Genomic DNA, 24,616 nt, shown 5'->3' on the forward strand with positions numbered 1-24,616 from the left:
TGCCTGTCTTGTCTCATTAGTATATAAGCCCTGCTACCCTCACGGAAGCCTGATGGTGCACAAGAGGTTTCCATAGTATCTGCTGAATGCAAGAATGAATGAGTTCATTGTACACTCTCTGAAGGACTGTAGACCCGATGGTGTTTTGACAAAATGAAAAATGCACAGTTTTTACTCCCCACAGAGAGAGTCCTTGCCTCTGTTCCCAGGGACAGTCACTGGCCTCATGCAGTCATCACCTCCCAATCACATACAGTTTGATTTCACCCACCTTTTCCTTGTCTCATAGTGTCTCTTTGTTTTCTCCCTTCAACTCTAGCCCAATTAGCATAGGGAGCTATTTTTCCCCCTTAAAAAAATCACTCAGACTGGTAAACATAAAAGGTAATACTAGTAATAACACACTCATGAAAAGAAAGTCAGTTTTGAAGAGAAAACAATAGCATTATTAATTGTGAACATCTATGTCTGCTATATATCTGGCCCTCTGCCAAGCAATTTATATGCATTGCCTCATTTAATCAATATAGATAAAGAAACTATGGTGGCAAGAAGTAACCTGTCTGGGTCACAGAGCCAAAAACTGGTCTGAACCCATGTCAGTCTGATTCCAGAGCCCAGGCCCTGCCAGGGGCAACAGAGAAGCTGTGCTGTTCATTTCTAATGTAATCCCCTCTGTGGGATTTTCCCTCCATCCTCTTCCCACACTACATCCTCAACCATGCTACCAGCAGTTCTCTTCATGTTCCCACAGCTGTGGGAACACATACTACCTCAGCTGTGATCACATAAAATGTTAGGTCTATGTCTGAAAGGCTCAGCTGGGTGCATTTGCACTCATTATCAATGTTATGAGGTATCTGCTTGCTTTATTCATTGCAATTAAGGTTGTAATAGAAGCAGGAGCTTTGGAGTTATTCCATATCCATATGTATATATGGGGAATGGGGGATAGAAAGTTAGAAACCCAGCATCTGCTACTTATTAGCAGTATAAAGTTAGGCAAAGTATTTAATCCCTCAGAATGTTAGGTTACTCACATGTGATGTGGGGATAATGATTCCAGTATTACAGTGTAATGAGGATAACCTAAGATGTGTCTGTAAGGTGCCTGGCATTGTGCCTAGAGCAACACAGGTGCTTCGTGAGCACTCTTGATGTGGGTCCTCTATAACACTGGGCCTACCTTGATTCTGACTACTTCTGTTGCACCTCATACAGCATTTCAGCTATGTTATGTGTTACCTGTTTTGGTTTGTATTAGTTTTCTATTACTTTGCAACAAATTACCCCAAACTTAGCAGCTTAACACAATAAGTATTTATTCTCTTAAAAGTTTCTGTACATCAGTGATCTGAGAACAGTTTAGCAAGTGGTTCTGGTTCAGTCTCTCAGGAGGTGTAGTCAAGATAACTGACAGCCAAGACGTCAGTTAGACCTGCAGTCATCTCAAAGCTCAACTGGGAGAGTATTTGCTTCCAACTTCACTCATGTGGCTATTTACATGCTTCAGGAGATTTGTTGCCAACCTTATTCACGTGGACCTTTCTACAGGGCTCTCAGGCCATGGCAGCTGGATTTCTCCAGAGGAAGCAATCCAAGAGAATGATAGAGAGCACCCAAGATGGAAGCCGTTCAGAGTCTTTTTATAGGAAGGAATAATATAGAGCATGAATATCAAGATGTGGATATAATTGGGGCCATATGAGAGTCTGTCTACCTACCTGGTTTAAATATTGTAGAGAGCTAGCTTAGGGATTATGATGTGCCCAACTGTTTCACTGATTTCCTGGAAAAGTTTTTACAGAAAGTCCTGTGTTTACATAAGGAATTTACACATTTTGGAAACATATACTTTGCTAAGTAGGTAACTGGCTATACCAGTAATAACTTCAACATACTTTACAACATAAAAATAGTAACAATAACGATTTCTTCTCATAGTTCTACAAGTTATCATGCTATCAGTACCTTTCACTTCCTACTCTATGCATAATTATACTTTTCCTTTAAGTTGGTTTCTTTCATTTTTAAAAAAAATTATTTATTTGAGAGAGAGACAGTGAGAGACAGCATGAGAGGGGAGAAGGTTAGAGGGAGAAGCAGACTCTCTGTGGAGCTGGGAGTCTGATGCAGGACTTGATCCTGGGATGCCGGGATCATGACCTGTACCGAAGGCTGTTGCTTAACCAACTGAATCACCCAGGCACCCAGTTGGTTTGTTTCTTAAAAACCATTTCCCCTTTGGCTGTATCCTTGGTACATTTTCCACCCACTCCCCCTTCTTTGGTTTATAGACACATGCACAAATGTGCATGTGCGTGTGCACACACACACACACACACACACACACACTTTCTAGCTTCCTTCCTCAGAGAGCAGCAAAGATCAGGTAGGTAGTCATGGTGAAATACAAACATTACTCCCAGTCCCATATTTGGAGGGTAACCTGTTTTTTTATTCCCAATTAAGTCATAGCTCCAGCTATCTCCCTTGAGTGAAGTATCCTGCCTTGGGATGATCTTGGCTCCTTTTCTCCCTTTCTCCTGGTGGCTGATCTTAGTCATAGCATTGCCTAATTGTGTTAACCTCCCAAGAGGAATTGACATGGGTCAAATTTGATATTTGTGTCTTCTCAGTCTTCGGAAAAGGATTATATAAATACAAAAATATGAATAATAACTAGTAAAATATATCAAAATATTAAATAAGTATTACAAATATTAAAACCTTATTGTACAAATATTAAAACACATCCTTTACATAAATATAATCTGCTTGGATATTAAAAAGGTAGATTCAATAATAACAGTTTGACAATTTGCACTCTTCCATATCTATAAATTATTGAGAGTCTATTTTATTAGAAATAGTATTTAATTATTAGGGTTGTCTATGCCTGCCAATAAGTCTATTAAAGTAAATAATTTCTGCTTTTGAAATGTTCTTTCTCAGGAAAGTAAACAGAAATGAGCCAGATGAATAGTTAAAGAAAGAAATATAAGGAGCCACGAGCAGGTACATATTCTGAGACAAAAAGATTTGATGATGATAGTTACATTGGGAAAGGGGAGAGAAAAAGTGATAACAGAAAAACAGGTGCACTGGCTGTGAATAATGAAAGGGAAGTGTTTATAAAAATGAAAACGTGATAGTATCACTTACTTATGATGGACTTTGTACCATTTACATTCACTAAAAGATAAACAAGGAGAACATTTTGAAGAAGAAGTATAATTCTAGTCCTGTTAGAGTTGTCAGAGACCTTATATACTTTGTTACTCCATCTGCTCCACTTAGGGTGAAAAACAGGAATGAAAGAGATTAATCTTTTGATGGCCAGTGTTATTTGGTTGAAGAGCTAGGGCTGAGATTAATTGAATTCTTAATTCAGTAGCTTTTATTAATAATTATATTTTATGATTTGGAAGAGAATTAGTTTAAGTTTTTACTTGTACATTTCTTATTTTTTACATCACCTAAGAGATTTAGAAATCTGAAGTAAGTCTGTCAAATGAACTATAGTTATAGTATATGTGTATGCAAATCCAATAGAGGGGTTCAGCAACAGATGAGATGAAGCAGAGAAAAGGATCAGAGCCATTGAAGACAGTGCAGTGGAATTTATCCCATCAGAAGAGCAAAAGGAAAAAAGAATGAAAACAGCTTAAGTAAGTTAAGGAAAAACATCCAGTGGACCACTTTTCCACTTTTCCACTCCCAGAAAAAGAAGAGAGAAAGAGGCAGGCAGACAACTTATTTCAAGAAATAATGGCTGAGGGATGCCTGGGTGGTTCAGTGGTTAATCATCTGCCTTTGGCTCAGGTCATGATCCCAAGGTCCTGGGTTTGAGTCTTGGATCATGCTCCCTGCTTAGTGGGAAGCCTACTTCTTCTGCCTGACACTCCTGCTGCTTGTGCTCTCTCACTCTCTGACAAATAAATAAATAACGTCTTAAAAAAAAAAAAAAAAGAAAAGGAGAAAAAAAAAAAAAAAGAAAAGAAATAATGGCTGAAAACTTCCCTAACCTGCAAAAGAAAAAGACATCCAGTCCGGGAAACCCAGAATATTTCAAACAAGACAAATCCAAAAACACCCACATCAAGACACATTACAATTCAACTGTCAAAAGTTAAAGACAAGAAAAGAGTCTTAAAAGCAGCAAGGGGAAAACAACCTGTTCTGTATAAAGGAATCCTTATAAGAAGGCTATCATCAGAATTTTCAGTGGAAACTTTACAGGCCTAAAGAAAGTGGCACAATATATTTTTTTGAAAAAGCTGAAAGAAAAGGAAAGAAGAAAACTGCCGATCAGGTGTACTCTAGCTAGCAAAGTTGTCTTTCAAAAATGAAGGAGCGGGACGCCTGGGTGGCTCAGTTGGTTAAGCGGCTGCCTTCGGCTCAGGTCATGATCCCAGTGTCCTGGGATCGAGTCCCACATGGGGCTCCTTGCTCCGCAGGGAGCCTGCTTCTCCCTCTGACTCTGCCTGCCACTCTGTCTGCCTGTGCTCGCTCTCACTCACTCTCTCTCTGACAAATAAATAAAATCTTTAAAAAAAAAAAATGAAGGAGAAATAGAGTACTCCAGACAAACAAAAGCTGAGTGAGTACGTCGCCATTAGATCGGTCTTACCAGAAATGTTAAAGGGACTTCTTTAAGCTGAAATGAAAGAGTACTAGTCAGTAAGAGGAAAACATGTGAAAGTATAATCCTCACGGGTAAAAATAAACATATAGTTAAGTTTAAAATACTCTAATATTGTAATGACAGTTGTTAATCACTTATAAATCTAATGTGAAGGTTAAAAGACAGAAGTATTAAAAATAACTATAGTAATTTGTTAAGGGATACACAAGATAAAAAAAGACCTGTATTTTGACACCAAATACAAAAAAATGTGGACAGTGGAGAGTAAAAAATTGAAGGTTTAGATTGTGTTTTAAGTTGTTATCACCTAAAAATAGACTATTATGAATATAAGGTGCTTTATATAAGCCTCGTGATAACCACAAAGCAAAAACTTACAGCAGTTACACAGAAGATAAAGGAATCTAAGCATATCACTAGAGAAAATAATCAATTCACAAAGAAAGAGAACAAGAGGAAAGGAGTAAAGGAATTACTAAACAGCTAGAAAATAATTAACAAAAATAATTAACAAAATAGCAATAGTAAGTCCATATCTATCAATAATTACTTTAAATGTAAATGGACTAAATTCTCTAATCAGAAGACATAAAGGAGCTGTATAAAAAAAAAAAACAACAACAAAACCAAGACCCAACCATGTGCTGTTGAAGAAATGTGTGAAGTTGAAGAAATTCAACTTCAAAGACACATGTGAACTGAAAATGAAGGATGGAAAAAGATATTTCATGCAAATGGAAACCAAGAAAAGCAGAGATAACTGTACTTATATCAGACAAAATAGACTTTAAGCCAAAGTAATAAGAGACAGTTATTATATCATGGTAAATGGGTCAATTTAACATGATGATATAACAGTTGTAAGTGTTTATCAACCCAGCATAAGGACACCTAAATATGTAAAGCAAATGTTAACAGAGATCTAGATAAAGATCTGAAGAAAGAAATAGATAGCACTATAATAATAGAGGACTTCAATGCATTTAACAATGGATAGATCATCCAGAGAGACAACCAAACTCAAAGATGTTAGATCAGATCGACTTAACAGTCATTTATAGAACATTTCATCCAACAGTTGCAGAATACACATTATTTTCAAGTGGATAAGGAATATTCTCCAGTTTTGATCATATATTCAACCATAAAACAAGTACTAATACATTTAAGAAGATTGAAATCATAGTAGCATCCTTTCTGAACACAATGGTATGAAACTAGAAATCAATTAAAAAAGAAAAAAATTCACAAACATGTAGAGATTAAACAACATGCTACTCAACATATAATGAATGGAAGAAAAATCAAAAGAAAATAAAAACATTACTCAAGACAATAAAAATGGAAGTATACTACACAAAAATACAGGATCCAGCAGAAGCAGTTCTACAAAGGAAGTTTATAATAATAAATACCTACAGTATGAAAAATAAAATATTTCAAATAATCTAAATTTATATCTCAAGGAACTAGAAAAAGAAGAACAAAAAAAACCTCAAGTTAGTAGATGGAGGGAAATAATAAAGATCAGAATGGAAATAAATGAAATAGAGATTAAAACACAATAGAAAAGATGAATGAAACTAAGAGCTGGCTTTTTAAAATTAATTAATTAACTAATTAATTAATTTTAGAAAGAGAGAGTGTGTGTGAGAACATGAAGAGGAGGAGAGGGAGAAGGAGAAGGAGAGAAGTGGAGCCTCACAACTCTGCGATTATGACCTGAGCTGAAGGCAGATGCTTAACGAATGAGCCACCCAGGTACCCCTGAGCTGGCTTTTTGAAAAGATAAAACAAAATAGGCAAATCTATAGCTATACTTACTAGGAAAAAAAGAGAGAAGAATTAAATAAGCAAAATTATTAATGAAAGAGGAGACATTACAGCTAATATCATAAAAATCAGAAGGATCACAAGAGACAATTATGAACAATTACATGTCAACAAATTGGGCAACTTAGAAGAAATGGATACATTCCCAGAAACATACAACCTACCCAAGACTGAATCATGAGGAAATAGAAAATCTGGACAGACCAAAGACTAGTAAGGAGATTGCATCAGTAATAAAAAAACCTTCCAATAACAAAAAAGTCAGGACTAGACTGCTTCAGTGGTGGATTCTACCAAATAATTAATGAAAAATTAATACCAATACTTCTCAATCTCTTCCAAAAAACATAAAAGGGAACAATTTGAAATTTAATTTATGAGGCCAACGTTACCCTGACAATATAAGAAAAGGAAATTATAGGTCAATATCCCTTATAAAAAGAGAGGCAAAAATCCTCAACAAAATATTAGCCAAATTCAACAATACACCATGATCAAGAGGGTTTATTCTAGGGATGCAGGGATGGTTCAATACTCAAAATCAGTGTGATATACCACATTAACAAAACGAAGGGTAAAAAGCCATATAATCATCTCAACAGATGCAGAAAAAGCATTTGACAAAATTCAATATCCATTCATGATAAAAGTGCTTAACAAACTGGGTACGGGGACACATACTTCAACATAATAAAGTCCATATATGATAAGCCCACAGATGCTCAATTGTGAAAAACTGAAAGCTTTTCCTTTATGATCAGAAACAAGACCAGAATGGCCACTCTTGCCACTTTTATCTATATAGCATCAAAAGATCTAGCCAGAACTACTATACAAATAATAATAATAATACATAAAAGGCATCCAAATCAGAAAAGACACAAAACTCTCTCTGTTTGCAGATGACATAATTCTACATATAGAAAATACTAATGATTTCATTTAAAAAAATGTTAGAATTACTAACAAATTCAGTACAGTTACAGGATATGAAATCAATAGACTAAATTAGTTGTCTTTCTATACATTAATAACCAACTATCAGGAAGAGAAATTAACAATCGCACTTACAATTGCAACAAAAAGAAAAAAAATAAATTTAACTAAGTGATAAAAGGTCCATACACTGACAACTATAAGACACTGATGAAATTTAAGAAGACACAAATAAATGGAAATATATTCTCTTCTTATGGATTAAAAGAATTAATATTATTAAAATATCTAAACTAACAAAAGAATCTACAGATTCAATGCAATTCCTATCAAAATTCCAATGACATTTTTCACAGAAATAGAACAAACTATCCTAAAATATGTATGGAACCACGAAAGACCCCAAATGGCCAAAGCAATCTTGAGAAAGAACAATGCTAGAGGAATCAAAGTTCCTGCTTCAAACTGTATTATACAACTCTAGTAATCAAAATAATACAATATTGGCTAAGAACAGGCACATAGATTATTAGAACAGAATAGAGGGCCCAGAAAAAAAAACTCATGCATATATGCTCAATTAAATTACAACAAAGGAGTCTAGAATATACAACGGGGAAAGGGCAGTCTCTTCAAGAAATGGTGCTGGAAAAACTGGAAACAATATGCAAAAGAATGAAACTGGATCACTATTATATATCATACACAAAAATAAACTCAAAATGGATTAAATATCTAAATGTGAGACATGAAACCATAAAACTCCTAGAAAAAGACAGAAGTGGTAATTTCCTTGACATTGACCTTAGCAATATTTTTCTAGATATGTCTCCTGAGGCAAGGGAAACAAAAGAAGAAATAAACTACCAGGACTACACCAAAATAAAAAGCTTTTGCACAGCAAAGAAAACCATCAACAAGGGGCACCTGGGTGGCTCAGTGGGTTAAAGCCTCTGCCTTCGGCTCAGGTCATGATCCCAGAGTCCTGGGATGGAGCCCAGAGTCGGGCTCTCTGCTCAGCAGGGTCCCTGCTGAGCAGAGAGCCTGCTTCCTCCTCTCTCTGCCTGCTGCTCTGCCTACTTGTGATCTCTGTCTGTCAAATAAATAAAATCTTTAAAAAAAAAAAAAGAAAACCATCAACAAAATGAAAGGCAACCTACTGAATGGGAGAAGCTACTCATAAATGATATATTCAATAGAGGATCAATATCCAAAATATATAAAGAACTTGTATAACTCAATAATAAAAAAGCAAACAATTTGATTAAAAGAATGGGCAGAGGAACTGAACAGACATTTTACTATAGAATACATCAAAATGGTCATCAAGTACATGAAAAGGGGTTCAACATCACTAACCACCAGGGAAATACAAATCAAAACCACAATGAGATATCCTTTGCTCCTCTTACAATCCAAATTTTATGGGTGAAATTTTAACTGGAGAGACATGGCATCCTTTAGGTTTATTTTAGTTAAATGATCAACATTTATTAGTAGTGGTATTTGAATTGTCTGAATGGCACTGCTCAGTAGAAAGGGCACACTTCCGTTTGTTTATATCTTTTTTTCTTACTTTCATAAAATAGTTATTGGCCTAAGATGAAAACTTAGTGTCTGTATTGATTTAATTCATATTTTAAGAACTGTAACTATAAAATAAAGGTGATCTAGAACAAGACTGATCTGAATGATCTCCTAAAAGCCTTTGTAAATCAATGTGGAAAAGAATTGAGGCATCTGTGTTTATTTAAATGACTAAAGGATGTATTTTGATCAATTAAGATAATGGATGTTGCTAGTTCATTTTAACTATAAAACATTATACAAATGTAGAGCATTGCCACAACCTGAGGAAAGACTGCTGGTAAGCCTCCTCTAGGCTTCATCCTTCAAGTATTCAGTTTTATTGAAGAAAGAGGCTATGAAGCAGAGGTGGGGTGGTGGGGGAGATAGGTTCAGGGGCAGGTGTTGTTTTGACTGGACTCCCTTGGTGTACTCTCATTCATGCTGAAATACTTTTACAGTCTCATTTCTAACTAATCCACCATACTATTTTCCCAAATAGGGTACTCACATCTTAGGCTTTCTGTGGGTAACTGAGAAAAGGGTATTGGCAATGCCTAATGCCTAATGCCTAATGTGCAGTTTTCTGCAGCACAGAAAGCTCTTTCCACTACATTAATTCAGTCCCCTCAACAGCTTTTTGAGGGTGGCAGTTTTCATGTCTTTTGTAGAAATAAGGAAATGGATATTGGAGTTAATACGATTCACTTATGATCTAATCCCTAGTAGTGGCAGATGCAAGAATTTGATGCAAAATCATGAGTTCTTTATACGACCCCATGTGACAGATTAGTGTTTGGCCCATTTCCACCAAGGCAAAATGTTGTTCAATATTAGACTCATCATTAGCACATTTATTAGGAGACTGAGAAAAATAGAAAAGCAAACGAAACTCAAGCTGCTCATTTGTAACTTCACTGAATGGAGGAGTAGATTAAAATCTATATAATATGAAATTTTGGATTTTCTACATACTATTACAATCTGTGAAGCTGAATAAATAAATGATTATAATTAATAAAAATCAAGGACTAGTGTTTTTCTTTCAGTAATGACTGAGTGGTTACTATCAGACTAACTTCCCCATAGATAACAATACTAATGCTAGACAAAAACATTTTTTTTAAAGATTTTTATTTATTTATTTGACAGAGAGAGTGAGCACAGGCAGATAGAGTGGCAGGCAGAGGCAGAGGGAGAAGCAGGCTCCCTGCTGAGCAAGGAGCCCGATGTGGGACTCGATCCCAGGAGGCTGGGATCATGACCTGAGCCGAAGGCAGCTGCTCAACCAACTGAGCCACCCAGGTGCCCCCCCCCCAATTTTTTTTTTAAAAACTATTTGAAGGTACTAGAGAGTGACAAAAAGCAAGCAGGAACTGAAGGGGACTGTACACTTGGAAGAAGCAAATACTATGCGTGAATTTTCTGTTTTTATGGCTTTGGTGAGCATAGACATTATACTACATAAAAGGACTAAAATTTAAAGAATAAATTAAAACAGGCAATGTTCATAGCAATCTGATTGCCTTGAGGTACTGTAACCATGAGTGACCATGGCAGTTGGGAAGTGAGAGAAGGAAACCTTGGAAGGAACTGAGGGAGAGGAGAAGCTTCACATTCTGCATAGAGACTCCACCCATGACCCCTATACATGTGCAGCTCTGTTTGAAGCAGCACCATTAAGAATGAAGTAACTGAATACAAAATTTCAGCTGCCATCCATCATAGAGAAAATAAGACAGTATTGGCCAAATATGTGTCCCACCTCAAGGGATTAATGTCCTTACAAAGGGAGCCCAGAGAGCTCCTTCATCCCTTTGTAATGTGTAGAGACAGAGTGAAAACAAAAACATCTAGAAACCAGGAAGGAGGTCCTCATGTGACAATAAATCTAGTGCTGCACTGATCATCGATGTCCAGCCTCCAGAAGTCTAAGAAATAAATTTCTGATGTTTATAAGTTACCCAGTATATGGTATTTTTGTTATAGCAGCCTGAAGAGACTAAGACATAAGAGTTTGAAGTTGTGTCCTAAAACAAAAAAAAATCAATACTCTTTGAAGTAATTTAACAGAATCCAGAGATCCTATCATTCATAATGTGTGGGATACAAATGGAAATTACTAGGCATATTTAAGAGACAGGAAAATGTGACCCACACTTAAAAGAAAAGGCATTCAATGGAGATTAACACAGATGACCCAGGTGTTCATATTAGTATACAAGGGGTTTAAAGTAGGAATTAGCAATATGCAGTATATAAAGGAACATAAACTCTTTTTTTTTAAAGATTTTATTTATTTATTTGACAGACAGAGATCACAAGTAGGCAGAGAAGAAGGCAGAGGAGGAAGCAGTTTCCCTGCTGAGCAGAGAGCCCAATGCAGGACTCGATCCCAGGACCCTGGGATCATGACCTGAGCTGAAGGCAGAGGCTTAACCCACTGAGCCACTCAGGCACCCAGGAACATATACTCTTAATAAGCAAATAAGAAATCTCTAAAAGAAATATAAACTATACATATGAAAAGAATGAAACAGACATTCCAGAACTACAAAATACACTATCTAAAGTTGTATTTCATATGGGCTTAATGATGCTTGAGATGACAGAAGAACCAGTAAATGTGAAGATATATACAGATATATATATATATATATCTATATATCATCCAGGTTGAAAAACAGAACAAAACAACGGGGGATAAAGCAGAACCTCAAGTACATCTGTGCCACTACTAAAATGTTCAACATTTGTGAAATTGTAATTGTAATATCAAAAATAAAAGTAAAAAATTGGGCAAAAATTTAAGGACTCAATGGCCAAAAATATCCTAAGTTTGGTGAAAGTTTAAGTTCATAGAGTCAAGAAGTTTAGTAAACTCCCATCAGCATAAATACGGGCATATAATAGTCAAATAAAATCTTGAAAACAAACAGAAACAATGACACACTACAAGCAGCTTAGCATCAATTTGAATATTGCTGACTTCTCATAAGAAACAATGAAAATCAGAAGAAAATGGTTCATTTTTAGAATGCTGAGAGAAAAAAAAACGATCAACCCAGAATTTTATATGCACCGTACATGTTAAGGAATTAGGACAAAATAAAGACATTTCATAATAAAACCAAAAGAATCTTCTGCCAACAACTTTCACTGAAAGGTGAGAGGAATGAGATCAAGTAGGAATAAAGAACAATGTAAATAGTAAACATATGAGTGAATGTAAGAGACTATTTTTTTCTTATTTCTTTAAAATACACATAGTTATTTAAAAAATCATAAAATTCTGTCGTGGAGCTTATAACATAGGTAAATGTAATATACATAAGAGCTAAAACATAAAAAAGCAGAGAGATGGCAAATGGACCTGGGTAATTACAAGAGTCTTATGTTTTACATCTTTTGGTATATACATGTAAACTGAAAATTTAAGGATGTCTGTTGTAATTCCTAGAACAGCCACTACAACTAGAAAGCCTATAGATGAAATGGTATTGTTTATTTATTCAAAACATGGTGGAAAAGGAAGAACAGAGGATGAATAATCAGGTGGTACAGACAGAAAGCAAATAAAACATAGCAGACTTAAATCTAACCACAGCAATACAGTTGACCCTTGAACAACTTGGGTTTGAACTATGTGAGTCCACTTATATGTAGATTTTTTATAGCACTATACTATAAATGTATTTCCTATTCCTTATGATTTCCTTAATAATATGTTCTTTACTCTAGTTTACTTTATTGTAAGAATATACAAAATCTGTGTTAATTGAATGTTTATCATTAAGGCTTCTCGTCAATAGGAGGCTATTAGTAGTTAAGTTTTGGGGCATCAGAAGTTATGCATAAATTTTTTACCATGAAGGGGTCGGTGCCCCAACCCTTGCATTGTTCAAGTGTCAGCTGGTAATTATATTAAATGTTAAAGGGCTAAACATTCAAAGTAAAAAGTCAGGAATTGGTGGGGGGGTGGAATTTTAATTTAGTAGCAAGAAGAAAATCAGAGAAATCTTAGACTGGCAACTTTACTTCTGATTATATAGATTGTTGAATTCTACATTGATTTACCCATGAGACTGTGTAGGTACTCATGTTTTTTGAATGGTTTGGGTGTCCTTCCTTTCTAGCAGGGATATATAATCTCTAGAAAATGTCCTTAAATTCAAATTTGAAGAAACAGAGGTTAGGGTCTGAGTGCTTCCTCTCCCAGAGGGCTGTGGGATTCTATTGCAAATTTCTTCCTAGTGTCCAGCATTGCATACAATAAGATTTAATTTGCCTATTTGACTTGCATATAAACAACTCAGAGGGTCACCCATGAGACCTTTTACAGGACAAAGATTAGACTCCCCAGATTAAGAAAAAAATTATACTATGATTATTATAATTCCCTGGATAACTGCCTTTCTTTTAGTAAGGCTGAAAACTCTGTCTTATTCCTTATTTCCCCAGAAAATTAAGCCAGTGACTGGCACAACCATGGGCATTAAATAAATGACACAATATGATTCCTAGGTCCTAGAAGTAATTTAAGACTGCTTCTTAAATACATTTACCTGTATATTATTTATTAACTTTTAAAACTACTTTTATTAATGAATAATTTTATATAATAAAAAGTTCCCATTTTAAAAATATAGTTTGGGGACGCCTGGGTGGCTCAGTGGGTTAAAGCCTCTGCCTTCAGCTCAAGTCATGGTCCCAGGGTTCTGGGATCAAGCCCCACATCAGGCTCTCTGCTGAGCAGAGAGCTTGCTTCCCTTCCTCTCTGCCTGCCTCTCTGCTTAATTGTGATCTCTGTCAAATAAATAAATAAAATCTTTAAAAAAAAAGTATAGTTTGATGAGCTAAATGTATACACACATGCAACCATCAACACAATCAAGACATTTGTATATGGGGAACATGCTAGAGATTATATCAATAAGGAAAGCCTAAAACTCTTCAGCATAAAGAATTGGTTCCCTTATTTTCATTTTTTTCCTCTCTTACCAGATTGATGTTTCAAATTCTAGGCAGTACTGTATGTAGCAAACCCTAAAGATTCCACCAAAACCTATTAGAAATGATAAATGAATTCAGTAAAGTCGTAAGATATAAAATCAACGTACAGAAATCTGCCGCATTCCTACACAATAATAATGAAGCAGCAGAAAGTAAAATTAAGGGGTGCATGGATGGCTCAGTCAGTTATGCATCTGACTCTTCATCTTCTTTTTTTTTTTTTAAAGATTTTATTTATTTCAGAGAGTGAGTAAGAGAGAACATGAGTGGGGGAGGAGCAGATTCCCCACTAAGCACAGAGCCCAGTGTGTGGCTTGATGTGGGGCTTGATGCAGAGCTCAATCCCTGTACTTCGGGATCAGGACCTGAACCAAAGGCAGATGCTTAACTGAACGAGCCACCGAGGCACCCCCACATCTAACTCTTGATCTCAGCTCAGGTCTTGATCTCAGGGTTGTGAGTTTAAGCCTTATGTTGGGCTCCATGCTGGGCATACAGCCTACTTGAAAAAAAAATAAAAAAGTGAAGTTAAGAAAACAATACCACTTATAATTGCTCCCAAAACAATAAAATATCTAGGAATAAACTTAATGAAAGGGGTAAAAAAAACCTATACTCTGAAAAGTATAAAACATTGATGACAATACAAAGAATGGAAGAACATTCTATGCTCACGGATTGGAAGAACAAATATTGTTAAAATGTCTATATTACCCAAATCAATATACAGATTTAATACAATCCTTATCAAAATACCAACAACATTTTTTACAGAACTAGAGCAAACAATCCTAAAATTTGTATGGAACCACAAAAGACCTTGAAGAGCCAAAGCAATTTTGAGAAAGAAAAACAAGGCTGGAGGTACCACAATTCCAGATTTCAAGTTATATTACAAAGCAGTAGTAATTAAAACAGTATAAAAATAAATACATAGATCAGCAGACTAGAATAGAGAGCCCAGAAATAAATCCATAATCACATGAGCAGTTACTCTTCAACAAAGGGGGAATGAATATACAATGGGAAAAAAAGTCTCTTCAACAAATGGTCTTGGGAAAACTGGTCACCCAATTGCGAAAGGATGAAACTGGACCACTTTCACCATTCACAAAAATAAATATGGATTTAAGACCTAAATGTGAGACTGGTGACCATAAAAATCCTTGAAGAGAACACAGGCAGTAATCTCTCCAACATCACCTATAGAAACATTTTTCTAAACATGTCTCCTGAGGCAAGGAAAGCAAAAGCAAAAATAAACTATTGGGACTTCATCAAAATAGAAAACTTCTGGACAGCAAAGGAAACAATCAATAACACTAAGAGGCAACTTTTGGAATGGGATATTTGCAAATGAAATATCCAGTAAGGGTTGGTATCCAAAATATGTAAAGAACTGATACAACTCAACACCCAGAAAATAATCCAATTAAAAAATGGGCAGAAGACATGAACAGACATTTCTCCAAAGAAGACATACAGATGGCCAACAGAACATAAAAAGAAGTTCATCACTTACCATCAGGAAAATGCAAATCAAAGCTACAAGGAGGTATCACCCCACACCTGTCAGAGTGGCTAAAATAAAAAAAAAAAAAATAATAAGTGTTGGTTAAAGATGTGGAGAAAAAAAAAAGATTCTTGCACTGTTAGTGGAAATGCAAACTGGTGTAGCCACTGTGAAAAACAGTAGGGAGATTCCTCAAGAACTTAAAAATATAACTACCCTATGATCCAGGAATTGTGCTACTGGGTTATTTACCCCCAAAATACAAAAGCATTACTTCAAAGGGATACATGTACTCCTATGTTTACTGCAGCATTATTTACAATACCCAAACTATGAAAGCAGCACAAATGTCCACTGATAGATGAATGAATACAGAAGATATATACATATATGCACATACATATGTATGCACGGATGTGCACACATACATATATGCACATGTATGTATACATATATGTATGTATGTATACACATACATGTATATACATACATATATGTATACATACATGTGCATATATGTATGTGTGCACATATATACATACATGTATGTATGTATATATATACACACACCATGGAATATTATTCAGTCATAAAAAAAGAAGAAACCTTGCAGTGGATAGAGCTAGACAGTATAATGCTATGTAAAATAAGCCAGAGAAAGACAAACACCAGATGATTTCAATCATCTATGGAATTTAACAAACAAAACAAACGAGTGGGGAGAGTAAAATGAAGGAACAGACTGTTATCTACAGAGGACAAACTGATGGTTACCAGAGGGGGAGATGGGTGAGGGTGGGGATGGGAGAATTAGGGGATAAGGATTAAAGAGTACACTTATCAGGATGAGAAAAAATAAATGAAATGAAAAAAAAAATTCTCTTAATCAAAAACAAAAACACACACCAAGAGGCAGGCCTAACAACAGCATCTTCTGAGAGCCCCAAAGCTGGAGAATTTCAAAGCAGATTAGCTGTGTTATGGTCAGTGGGTTTAAAAAAAAAAAAAAAGATGGAAAAAAAAGACAAATTCTAAGTAGATCCTTGGCAACAAAGGAATTCAAGAATTCTGGCCCTGATCTCACACAGTTAACAGAAGTTTGCCAATTATTTAATGTGCGTGTAGCACTGTGGTCGCTATAGAGATCTATGAGTGAGACAGTACTTGTTTTCCAAGAGGTCACAATCTCCTTGGGATTAAGGTGATACAAAAATAATCATAAACCAAGTGTACATGTCACAGAGAGACACATGGGGAATACTAATTGAGGTTTCAATTTTTTAAGAGACCAGCTATGTCTTTAAAACATACTTGGTGTTTACTAAAATAATCTAGTGTGGTAATCTCTGGAAGTCAAAGATTAGAATGAAGGAACCACACCTTTCTTATTTTTGTTGTTTTCTAAAGAAGTCAGAGAGAAGAGAAGTCTATGACTTGCTTACATTCCAGACTCAGTCTCTTAGTCAGGAACCACAGTTTTCCACTAACAGTGGCTTCTGGAATGTGAGAATGACGGAAGAGTAAGTAGCTAAGGTCCAAAGTTGAGGTGGCCTTCCTTCCCTGAGAATGTAGAAATCACACCAGGACAACCAAAAAAGAGAGTGGAGTGGGTTTGGCAATGGACTTTAGGGACTGACCAGAATTAGAAAGTTAAGATGATAATTCTGGGCTCAAAAACAAAGTGGTACTCAGATCCATCCTCACTGATTGGGGAGAAAGGAGTTCTCCTCCTAGAGTTGAAATGAAGTGTCCTCCTCCTTGCTAACCCCATGGGAAACTGTTCTGCACGCAGCTGGAACCGGAAGTCTATGTAGACATGTATGCCCTGTATAAACTAGACCAAAAATTCCCTTGGTCACTGATTATGCTCAGCTTTCAGTCTTCTGCAGGAAACTGGATTGGATGACCCCAGCTTTTAGCTGTGGCAACTTCGGGGTGGGAGAGCCCCGTTGTGTCTGGCAGAGGTCACAGGTAGGATCTTGAAGGGAAGTGTGAGGACTGGGGGCAGCTAGGAGGGGAGTCAGAGTAGGACCCAAAAGACAATCCATGGATGTGATTGACTTTGATCTGGTCGACAGTCCTTTGTAAAGGAGCCAGTTGGTTTTCTGGAAATAGGGAGAAGAGGTGTTCTGGGTTCTGGTCCTAGTCCGTGGGAATGAATCAGGGGCGACGGAATAAATGGTCGCTTATTATCCAGTAGTGAGCCTCCTGAGTCCTCCCCAGCTACTCCTCCTTGGGCTACCATCTCTCTTGGCAAGACACTGGGTGTTGGTGCAGAAACGCAGGATCTGGTTGGAGGACGCTCCCTGCCCCCAGCCAATCTGCCCCACCTCCCCTCACTCCTCCCACCTCACTAGCCCAAAATAGTTGCCAGGGGCCAGTCAACATCTGGCCAGGTTAGAACCGGCTCAGGAACTCACCTTTGCGACCTCGTTTTTGCATTTGGACTCCTGATGGGGTGCACCCACGCCAATGAGAATCTTACAGATTCTAACTCCTATGCTTTTGGTGGTATGGGGAGAGGGACTTCCTCTGACTCAGTGTATAAACAATGATTCCTGAAGAGGTGCGCCCAGGTTACACAGCCTGCAGGCGGTGCCCGCGGACCAGAGGGCACGGTCGCGGCCCCGACGCGGTGCGGGGCTGAGGGCAGCCGGCTCACTTCTGAGGCTGCTGGTGGCCAGGGTACCTCAAAACCACACCGAATCTCGTAGCTTCGGGCGCCCAGGACGCGCAAGGTACGCTTCGGGGGCGGTCCTGCCTGACCCCGGAAGAGAAAGTTGTTTTGGGGAAGGGGAGCGAGGAGCCGAGAGCGAGTTAAGTAACTAAAAATCAAAGTTGTTCTGCTCCCCTCACGCCATCTCTCCTCTGCTTCATCTTTATCTCAAGCTCCATTGGAGTCAGCCTTCCTCGGAGGGCTGAGCGCTCCTCGAGTCCCAGCCTGAGTAGGGGTATATACCGTGCACCCCGCCCACAGGTTTCGACCCTCTCGGGCTCTGGGTCTCCAGGAAAACCCGGAGCGGAGCATCCCCCGGGCCGGGAAACGCCCTCGCGCGCGCCCACTGGCGCGCATGCTCAGTCGCGCGGCAGCCGCGAGTAGGAAGCTCCGCGAGGCAGTAGCGGCCGCGGCGGCGCGACTGGAGGGTGGGAGGAGACGCGCCCGCTGGCGGGCGGGGGCGCTGGGACGCGGCTGGGGCTCCCGCCCGAGGTTCCTGGGAGTGTTTGGGACCGCGAACCCGGGCGCGAGGAGCTAGCGAGCACGGGAGCCAACGAGTGCGGAGTGGACAGCGGGCGGAGCGGAGCCGCGGGACGGAGCGGGCTCAGAGCCCGAGTCTCCGCGACTCGGCTCGGGACCCGGCGGCGGGGGCGGCGATGTTCCACTGCATCCCCCTGTGGCGGTGCAACCGTCATGTGGAGACCATCGACAGGCGCCACTGCTCGCTGGTCTATGTCCCCGAGGAGATCTACCGCTACGCCCGCAGCCTGGAGGAGCTGCTGCTGGACGCCAACCAGCTCCGCGAGCTGCCAGAGGTGAGTGTCCGGCCTCACCTGCGCGCAGTCTTCGGGAGAACACCGACGAGCCTGGCCAGCCCTCTCCTCCTCTTTCCCTCTCCTCCCCACTCTACCCTCCTCCCACCTCCAGATCCGGGCCGCAGGTCCCACAGAACCACCACTACCTATATTCACCTGCTTCTTCCTCCCCACCCCCACCGTCTGCATTAAAAGTTCCTTGTCGTTTTGTACAAAGTGAGCGACTTGCTGTTTTCCCAGTATCTGTCACTGGAGCTTGTGCGACTAGGGAAACGTTCTGGTATGGTAAGTAGTTTAGATACCCGTCAAAGTACTAACCGCTGGTCCCGATACCCGGGCAGGTGAGGAGCCAGGTGGCTCCTGCTGTTCCCGGGTGAAAGGACAGAGCGTGGCATCCACTCCCTGGGCAGTTTTCCCTGCGCTGCATTCCCCGATCACTGGATCACTGGCCAGGGAGCGCTTACCCGTTGGCTCCGACAGGTCCGGTGGAGGTGGGCAGCCCTCAGGAGAGTCGCACTATCTCGGCATCTTCCGAGGAATGTGCCCTGGGCCTTATCGCTGGTGGGCAGTGCTTGAAAGTGCTGTAGTTTGGCTGGCCGGTCTTGGCTCCGGGATCGGTCGAGAATTGGGGGTGGGTAGGAGGAGATCGGGTAGGAGGAGAGCTATGCCTTGGGAGCTGTGGGCAGGTGCCCGCTGCTGGGCCCCTGCCTGCGTGGACCTGTTGCGTGGAAGGGAGCCGCTGTGAATGTCAGCAGAGGCTGTGCCTGACGGGCCAGTCTTGCAGCCGCCTCTCCCGAAGCGGGTACCTTCAGCCTGCTGACTTACGTCCTTGCAGTGATGCGTTACCTCTTCGGAGTTGTTTACGTAAATCAATCAGTCGGCTGAGGCCGAACTTGTTAAGGGACAGATGCTGATTGAGCTTTAATGGAGGGTCTGCGACTGCGAACTTTTAACCTTCGAACTTGCGCCGGGAATTTAACTTGAGTAAAGCTCCGAAGAGGAAGGTATCGCAAATCCAAGGGTGTGCAGGAAGTCGGCGTGCAGTAATCCAAAGGTGTGCAGGAAGTAGGGAGACTAGACTGCTGGGAGTCAGGGGGAGGACCCGAGGCCTGGAGTTGGAACACAGATATCTTTCTTGTCCTTTTAGTGATCATGAGGCCGAGGCACTGTCACAGAAACACTCGCTAGTCAAATGATCTGGCTTGTTAAAATGACCTGATACCTTCTTCAGCCCTGCCAGAGTGTTTTAAAAAGGAGAACAATGTGCTTTTTCTTAATATTTCAAGTATTATTCTTGGATTAACTTTTCCTTGGTTCATGTGGAATTGGATGGTTTGCTCTGTGTAATCATGCAGATTATCCTCACTAGGATCTTTGCAAAGCGCCCCCCCCCCCCACACACACTTTATTTAGCTTAGAAGCTGAAAAGCCATCCAGTTCCCTCGGGCATTTATTATTTTGCAGGCATTTCCAAAAACATGGCTTTGTCTGGCCTTTAACTTCCTTAAATTTGACTTGAAAGTCATAAGCTCACTTGCTGCCTTAAGTTGTAAATAAGTTTTAGGCATTCCTATTGCCAGAGATACAGACTATATTATTTAATACTTTTCAGTGTGTCAGAATGAAGTTATTAAAAGATTGAGTGAAAAGGTATTTAACTAGAAATGTTTTGGTGTTCCTTGTGGTATTTTTGTTTGTTTGTTTGTTTTAGTAGAATTGGAAGATTTCCTTTGACTGGGTTGGCTTTTCACTCTCTTCTGCAAAGTTTGTGGGTTTTCCTGTAATGTTAGGGAATTCAGCTTCGTAAGGGGAAATTATAGGTTTTGAAAGTGTTAGGTATCCTTACTGATCCTAACTGGAAACTTCTCAGAAGCTCAAAATAGTCTTATAGCACTCTATAGATACAGCAAATAAACATGCTTTTCAGAGACTAAAGGTGGTCTTGCTTATGGGTAATTACTGCTCTTAGAGCTCTGAAATTAGTTTTATGGTTTCTAGGTTGTTGAAAACCTGTTTCTTCATGACTTATTGTGTCTGGGTGCCTGGATTTGTATAAACCAGACAGGAACAACCACCTTGAAAGCTCAGATATTTCATTCAAAGGTACAGTCTGTCCTTGGGCTGTTATTTCACCTCTGAGATCTGTAGTGCTCATTAGCACTGCTTGCTGCTGTCCCTGCCCTCTCCTCCAACCCCTTTCTCTTTACCTGCCCCATCACCAGGGGGCCTCTTTTTGCTGACAGACCCACAAGGTCCTTGTGGTGGTCATGCTGGCTATCTGTTCTTTTCTCTGTAATTTATTTGGAAGCACAGACAAGGGGGAAGACTGCACCCCCTACTCCAACAGCAAAGATACACACACTATCCAGGCTTCAGAATGATGAAAAGGTTTGTAACCTCTGACTTGATCCGACTTCCTTGTTTTGCAAATTGAAACTCAGACCTGAAGTGACTTTTTCAAGGCTGTCCAGCTGGATAGTTGTCGTCCCCCTCTCCACCCCACCACCCCCCACCCCCGTTTTACACCTTTGGACACCTAGGAGGAACCTGGCATATTCAGTTTCTCACATCCATTAAAACCTCAGTTATTTGACCCCTCCTGTTTTTCTTACATCATTAAGCCTGGCCTCTGCCAAACAGTTATTGACCTTTCATCATTTGTCGTTGGTGGGAATATAGAGATTAAAGAAGGTATGATTCTTAGGAGTTAGTCACAGCTTTGTGGGGAGACAGATGTGGTGAGTGTGGAGTGGAGGGGGCATCGCAGTTCACTTGATGGTTACTTACCTAACCTAACCTTTTGCTGAATCTGCATCCCCATCCTCAACAGACTGACTACCTTGTGATAGCCTCTCAGTGCTGCTCTTCTGCAGGGAGGGCTTGGGAGATTAGCCTGACCCCAGATAGGTGATGGTCAGGATGGATGTTCCCATCCATCATCTCCTTCCCACTTCCTCCCAGCTAGATATCTGTGGCATGTGTGTTAACAGAGACAGTCTCTAAACTCCTTGAGATGCTAGTGTGTTTTTGCTCATCCTTAGGAGTGAGCACAGAGCCTGCCTGGCACCCAGTACGTCCTGCTCAGTAAACAGCTTTTATCTGTTGAATGAATTTAGACAAGTCAGATACAAATCTTCCTCCTTTGGTTCTTTCTTTTCCCTTGAGCATATCACTGCTCTGACATCTATCCTTTTCTAATATAGTCTGAGAACATTCAAGTTGGGAGTGATTTTTTTTCCAGGGCTGTCTAGCTGGTTAAACACATAATCTCTGGCTGCTTCAAGCTGGAAAGCACTCCAGAAGTTAAAGGTCATGGAAGTGGCGGAGCTGATTTGTCTTCTACAAGGTCCTCTGCCCCACTGTGTACCTCCTCAGTGTTTCTGACACCATCAGTTTTCCCTTCAAGGTGCATGGATTGTTGAATACCTTGGCATATGTGTGTTTTACTGTGCTCTCTCTGACTCCAATACAGAGCCTTGTCTAATGGGCAGCAAATATTTTGAATGAATGCTGTTGAGCCCAGGCAGCTTATAAAACTGAGCTTCATCTTGTTACCTACTCTTTTTTTTTTTTTAAAGATTTTATTTATTTATTTGACAGAGAGAGATCACAAGTAGGCGCAGAGACAGGCAGAGAGAGGGGGAAGCAGGCTCCCCGCTGAGCAGAGAGCCCATTGTGGGGCTCGATCCCAGGACCCTGAGATCATGACCTGAGCCAAAGGCAGAGGCTTAACCCACTGAGCCACCCAGGTGCCCCTGTTACCTGCTCTTAATTAGAGTTCAGTTGGCCTTTTGATGATGGCCAGATGACATTATCTCAAATATCTACTCCCTCCCATTATTCTTTCTCATATCCTGCTTAATTTTTTCCCCAGCCCTTAGAGCACTATTACTACCTAACTCTAGACTATATGCTTGCTTAGTTGTTCTTTGTCTCCCCAACGAGAACGTCAGCTCCATGAGGACAGGGATGTTTTTGTTCATGGCTGAGCCTTGGACAGAATCGGGTATATAGTGGGCACTCACATGCTTGTTGCATGGATGAGTCTTCCCATGTGATGTCATGGGTAGTCTCCCCCTATTTCTCGGCCATTGTGTTCCCTTCCCTATAGTCTCACAGCTCCTGTACACGCATCTATTGAAACTAGTCATGGCATAAAGTCATTCTGAATTCAGTAGTCTTGTCTTACCAGTCTTCTCCATTTCTTCTATGCCAGGCACATTTGTCTTCTGTTTTTGAAATAGTTTTTATACATTGTAAACATAATTTCTCACTATGACTTCAACATCTCCAACTGTGACCTATTAAGAGGATATCCATTCCCACTTGGAATAAGTCCCCTTTGTCTTAAATTTACCATGTTTCAATTTAGGTCTGTCTCCTGCAGTTCAATTTCTGATGGGTGGGACAGCCATTCTTCCTAGCCAACAAGTCTGTGGACCAAGGCTCTTTGGGCTTGTCTTGAAGGAGCAGAGAGACCAGGGGTGCTAGAATACGATAGCTTAAATGCTGCTCCATCACTTGGACTCTTTCTTCAGGACTAGGTTTCCTCACTTACCATTTTAGTACCTGCTTTTTTAGGGTTATTCTGGGGACTAAAGAGAATGCATTCAGAGCACTTAACAGTCAAATATAAGATGTCTGTCTTTGTAGATACTATGGCAAGACCCTTTTTTAAAAAATAAAACAATGTGGGGCGCCTGGGTGGCTCAGTGGGTTAAAGCCTCTGCCTTCAGCTCGGGTCATGATCTTAGGGTCCTGGGATCGAGCCCCGCATCGGGCTCTCTGCTCAGCAGGGAGCTTGCTTCCTCCTCTCTCTCTGCCTGCCTCTCTGCCTACTTGTGATCTTTCTCTCTGTCAAATAAATAAATAAATAATATTTAAAAAAACAAAAAAACAATGTTTCTTAACCTGGAATTGGAAAACATTTTCCTGGGAGTTTGTAAATGATTTTTTTTTTTTAAACCAGAATTAAAACTTTAATGTTCTCTTCAAAGATAATTTAAAAAAAATTATAGATTCCATATGTCTAGATTAAGTCACAAATGAGTAGAGCCATAAGGTCTTTAGTAGTGTCATAATCTGTGTTTGATTGAGCACTCCCTTAATTGTTTCTAGCCATAGGGGGAAAAGAACAGACGTGGGCTTATTGTAGAAATCATGTGCTTGTGTCAGGTGATCACTGGAAGTTCCATGAACAAAGGTTTCATGGCTGTTTGTTAGAGAAGAGTGATGGGTAGCTGAAGGGGTCACAGAGCCCATGGTGGTGCAGGCTGACATGAACCTGCTCCGAGGTATTGCTGTACCGTTGTACGCAGCCATGTGAGGACTGCAGAATTGCATCATTGTCATCTGTCATGTTAGATTAATGTTGAGTTCTTTCTGGTTGGTTTTTGTCAGATTTTTACCTTGATTCACCTTCTAGTTTTGTTAGAGCTAAAGCATAGGGAGGACATACCTAGTTTTAAGTTTAGACATACTTAAATAACATTATCATAAACATAACTTAAGTCAAAGCTTAAGAAGAAGGGAGCCCAAGAGAGGGCTTCCCCCTAAAAGTGATGATCCACACATTT

At 39.7% G+C, this 24,616-nt stretch overlaps 1 protein-coding gene and 1 long non-coding RNA gene across 4 annotated transcripts in view; one reads left to right on the top strand and one right to left on the bottom strand.

Moving 5' to 3' along the window:
- LOC309864060 overlaps positions 1 to 20,084 on the bottom strand; it is an 81,356-nt gene extending 61,272 nt beyond the window's left edge. Inside the window, exons 1-2 of one of the 2 annotated variants that reach the window (XR_014311363.1) lie at positions 19,505 to 20,084; positions 15,519 to 15,577 (exon numbers count right to left, since the gene is read on the bottom strand). This is a non-coding gene — a long non-coding RNA (uncharacterized lncRNA). Of the gene's footprint in view, positions 1 to 15,518; positions 15,578 to 17,929; positions 18,060 to 19,504 lie in introns of those variants that run through there. The other variant, XR_014311364.1, reaches the window with a different exon arrangement.
- Positions 18,087 to 24,616, top strand: part of LRRC1 (leucine rich repeat containing 1) — a 132,433-nt gene continuing 125,903 nt past the window's right edge. Inside the window, exon 1 of one of the 2 annotated variants that reach the window (XM_082729407.1) lies at positions 18,087 to 19,040. In XM_082729407.1, coding sequence (XP_082585533.1) covers positions 18,882 to 19,040 — 159 coding nt within the window. In that variant the 5' untranslated portion in view covers positions 18,087 to 18,881. Of the gene's footprint in view, positions 19,041 to 19,307; positions 19,326 to 24,616 lie in introns of those variants that run through there. The other variant, XM_082729408.1, reaches the window with a different exon arrangement.

This window comes from Mustela nivalis (genome assembly GCF_964662115.1).
Source record: "Mustela nivalis genome assembly, chromosome: 5".
NCBI lineage: Eukaryota > Metazoa > Chordata > Mammalia > Carnivora > Mustelidae > Mustela > Mustela nivalis.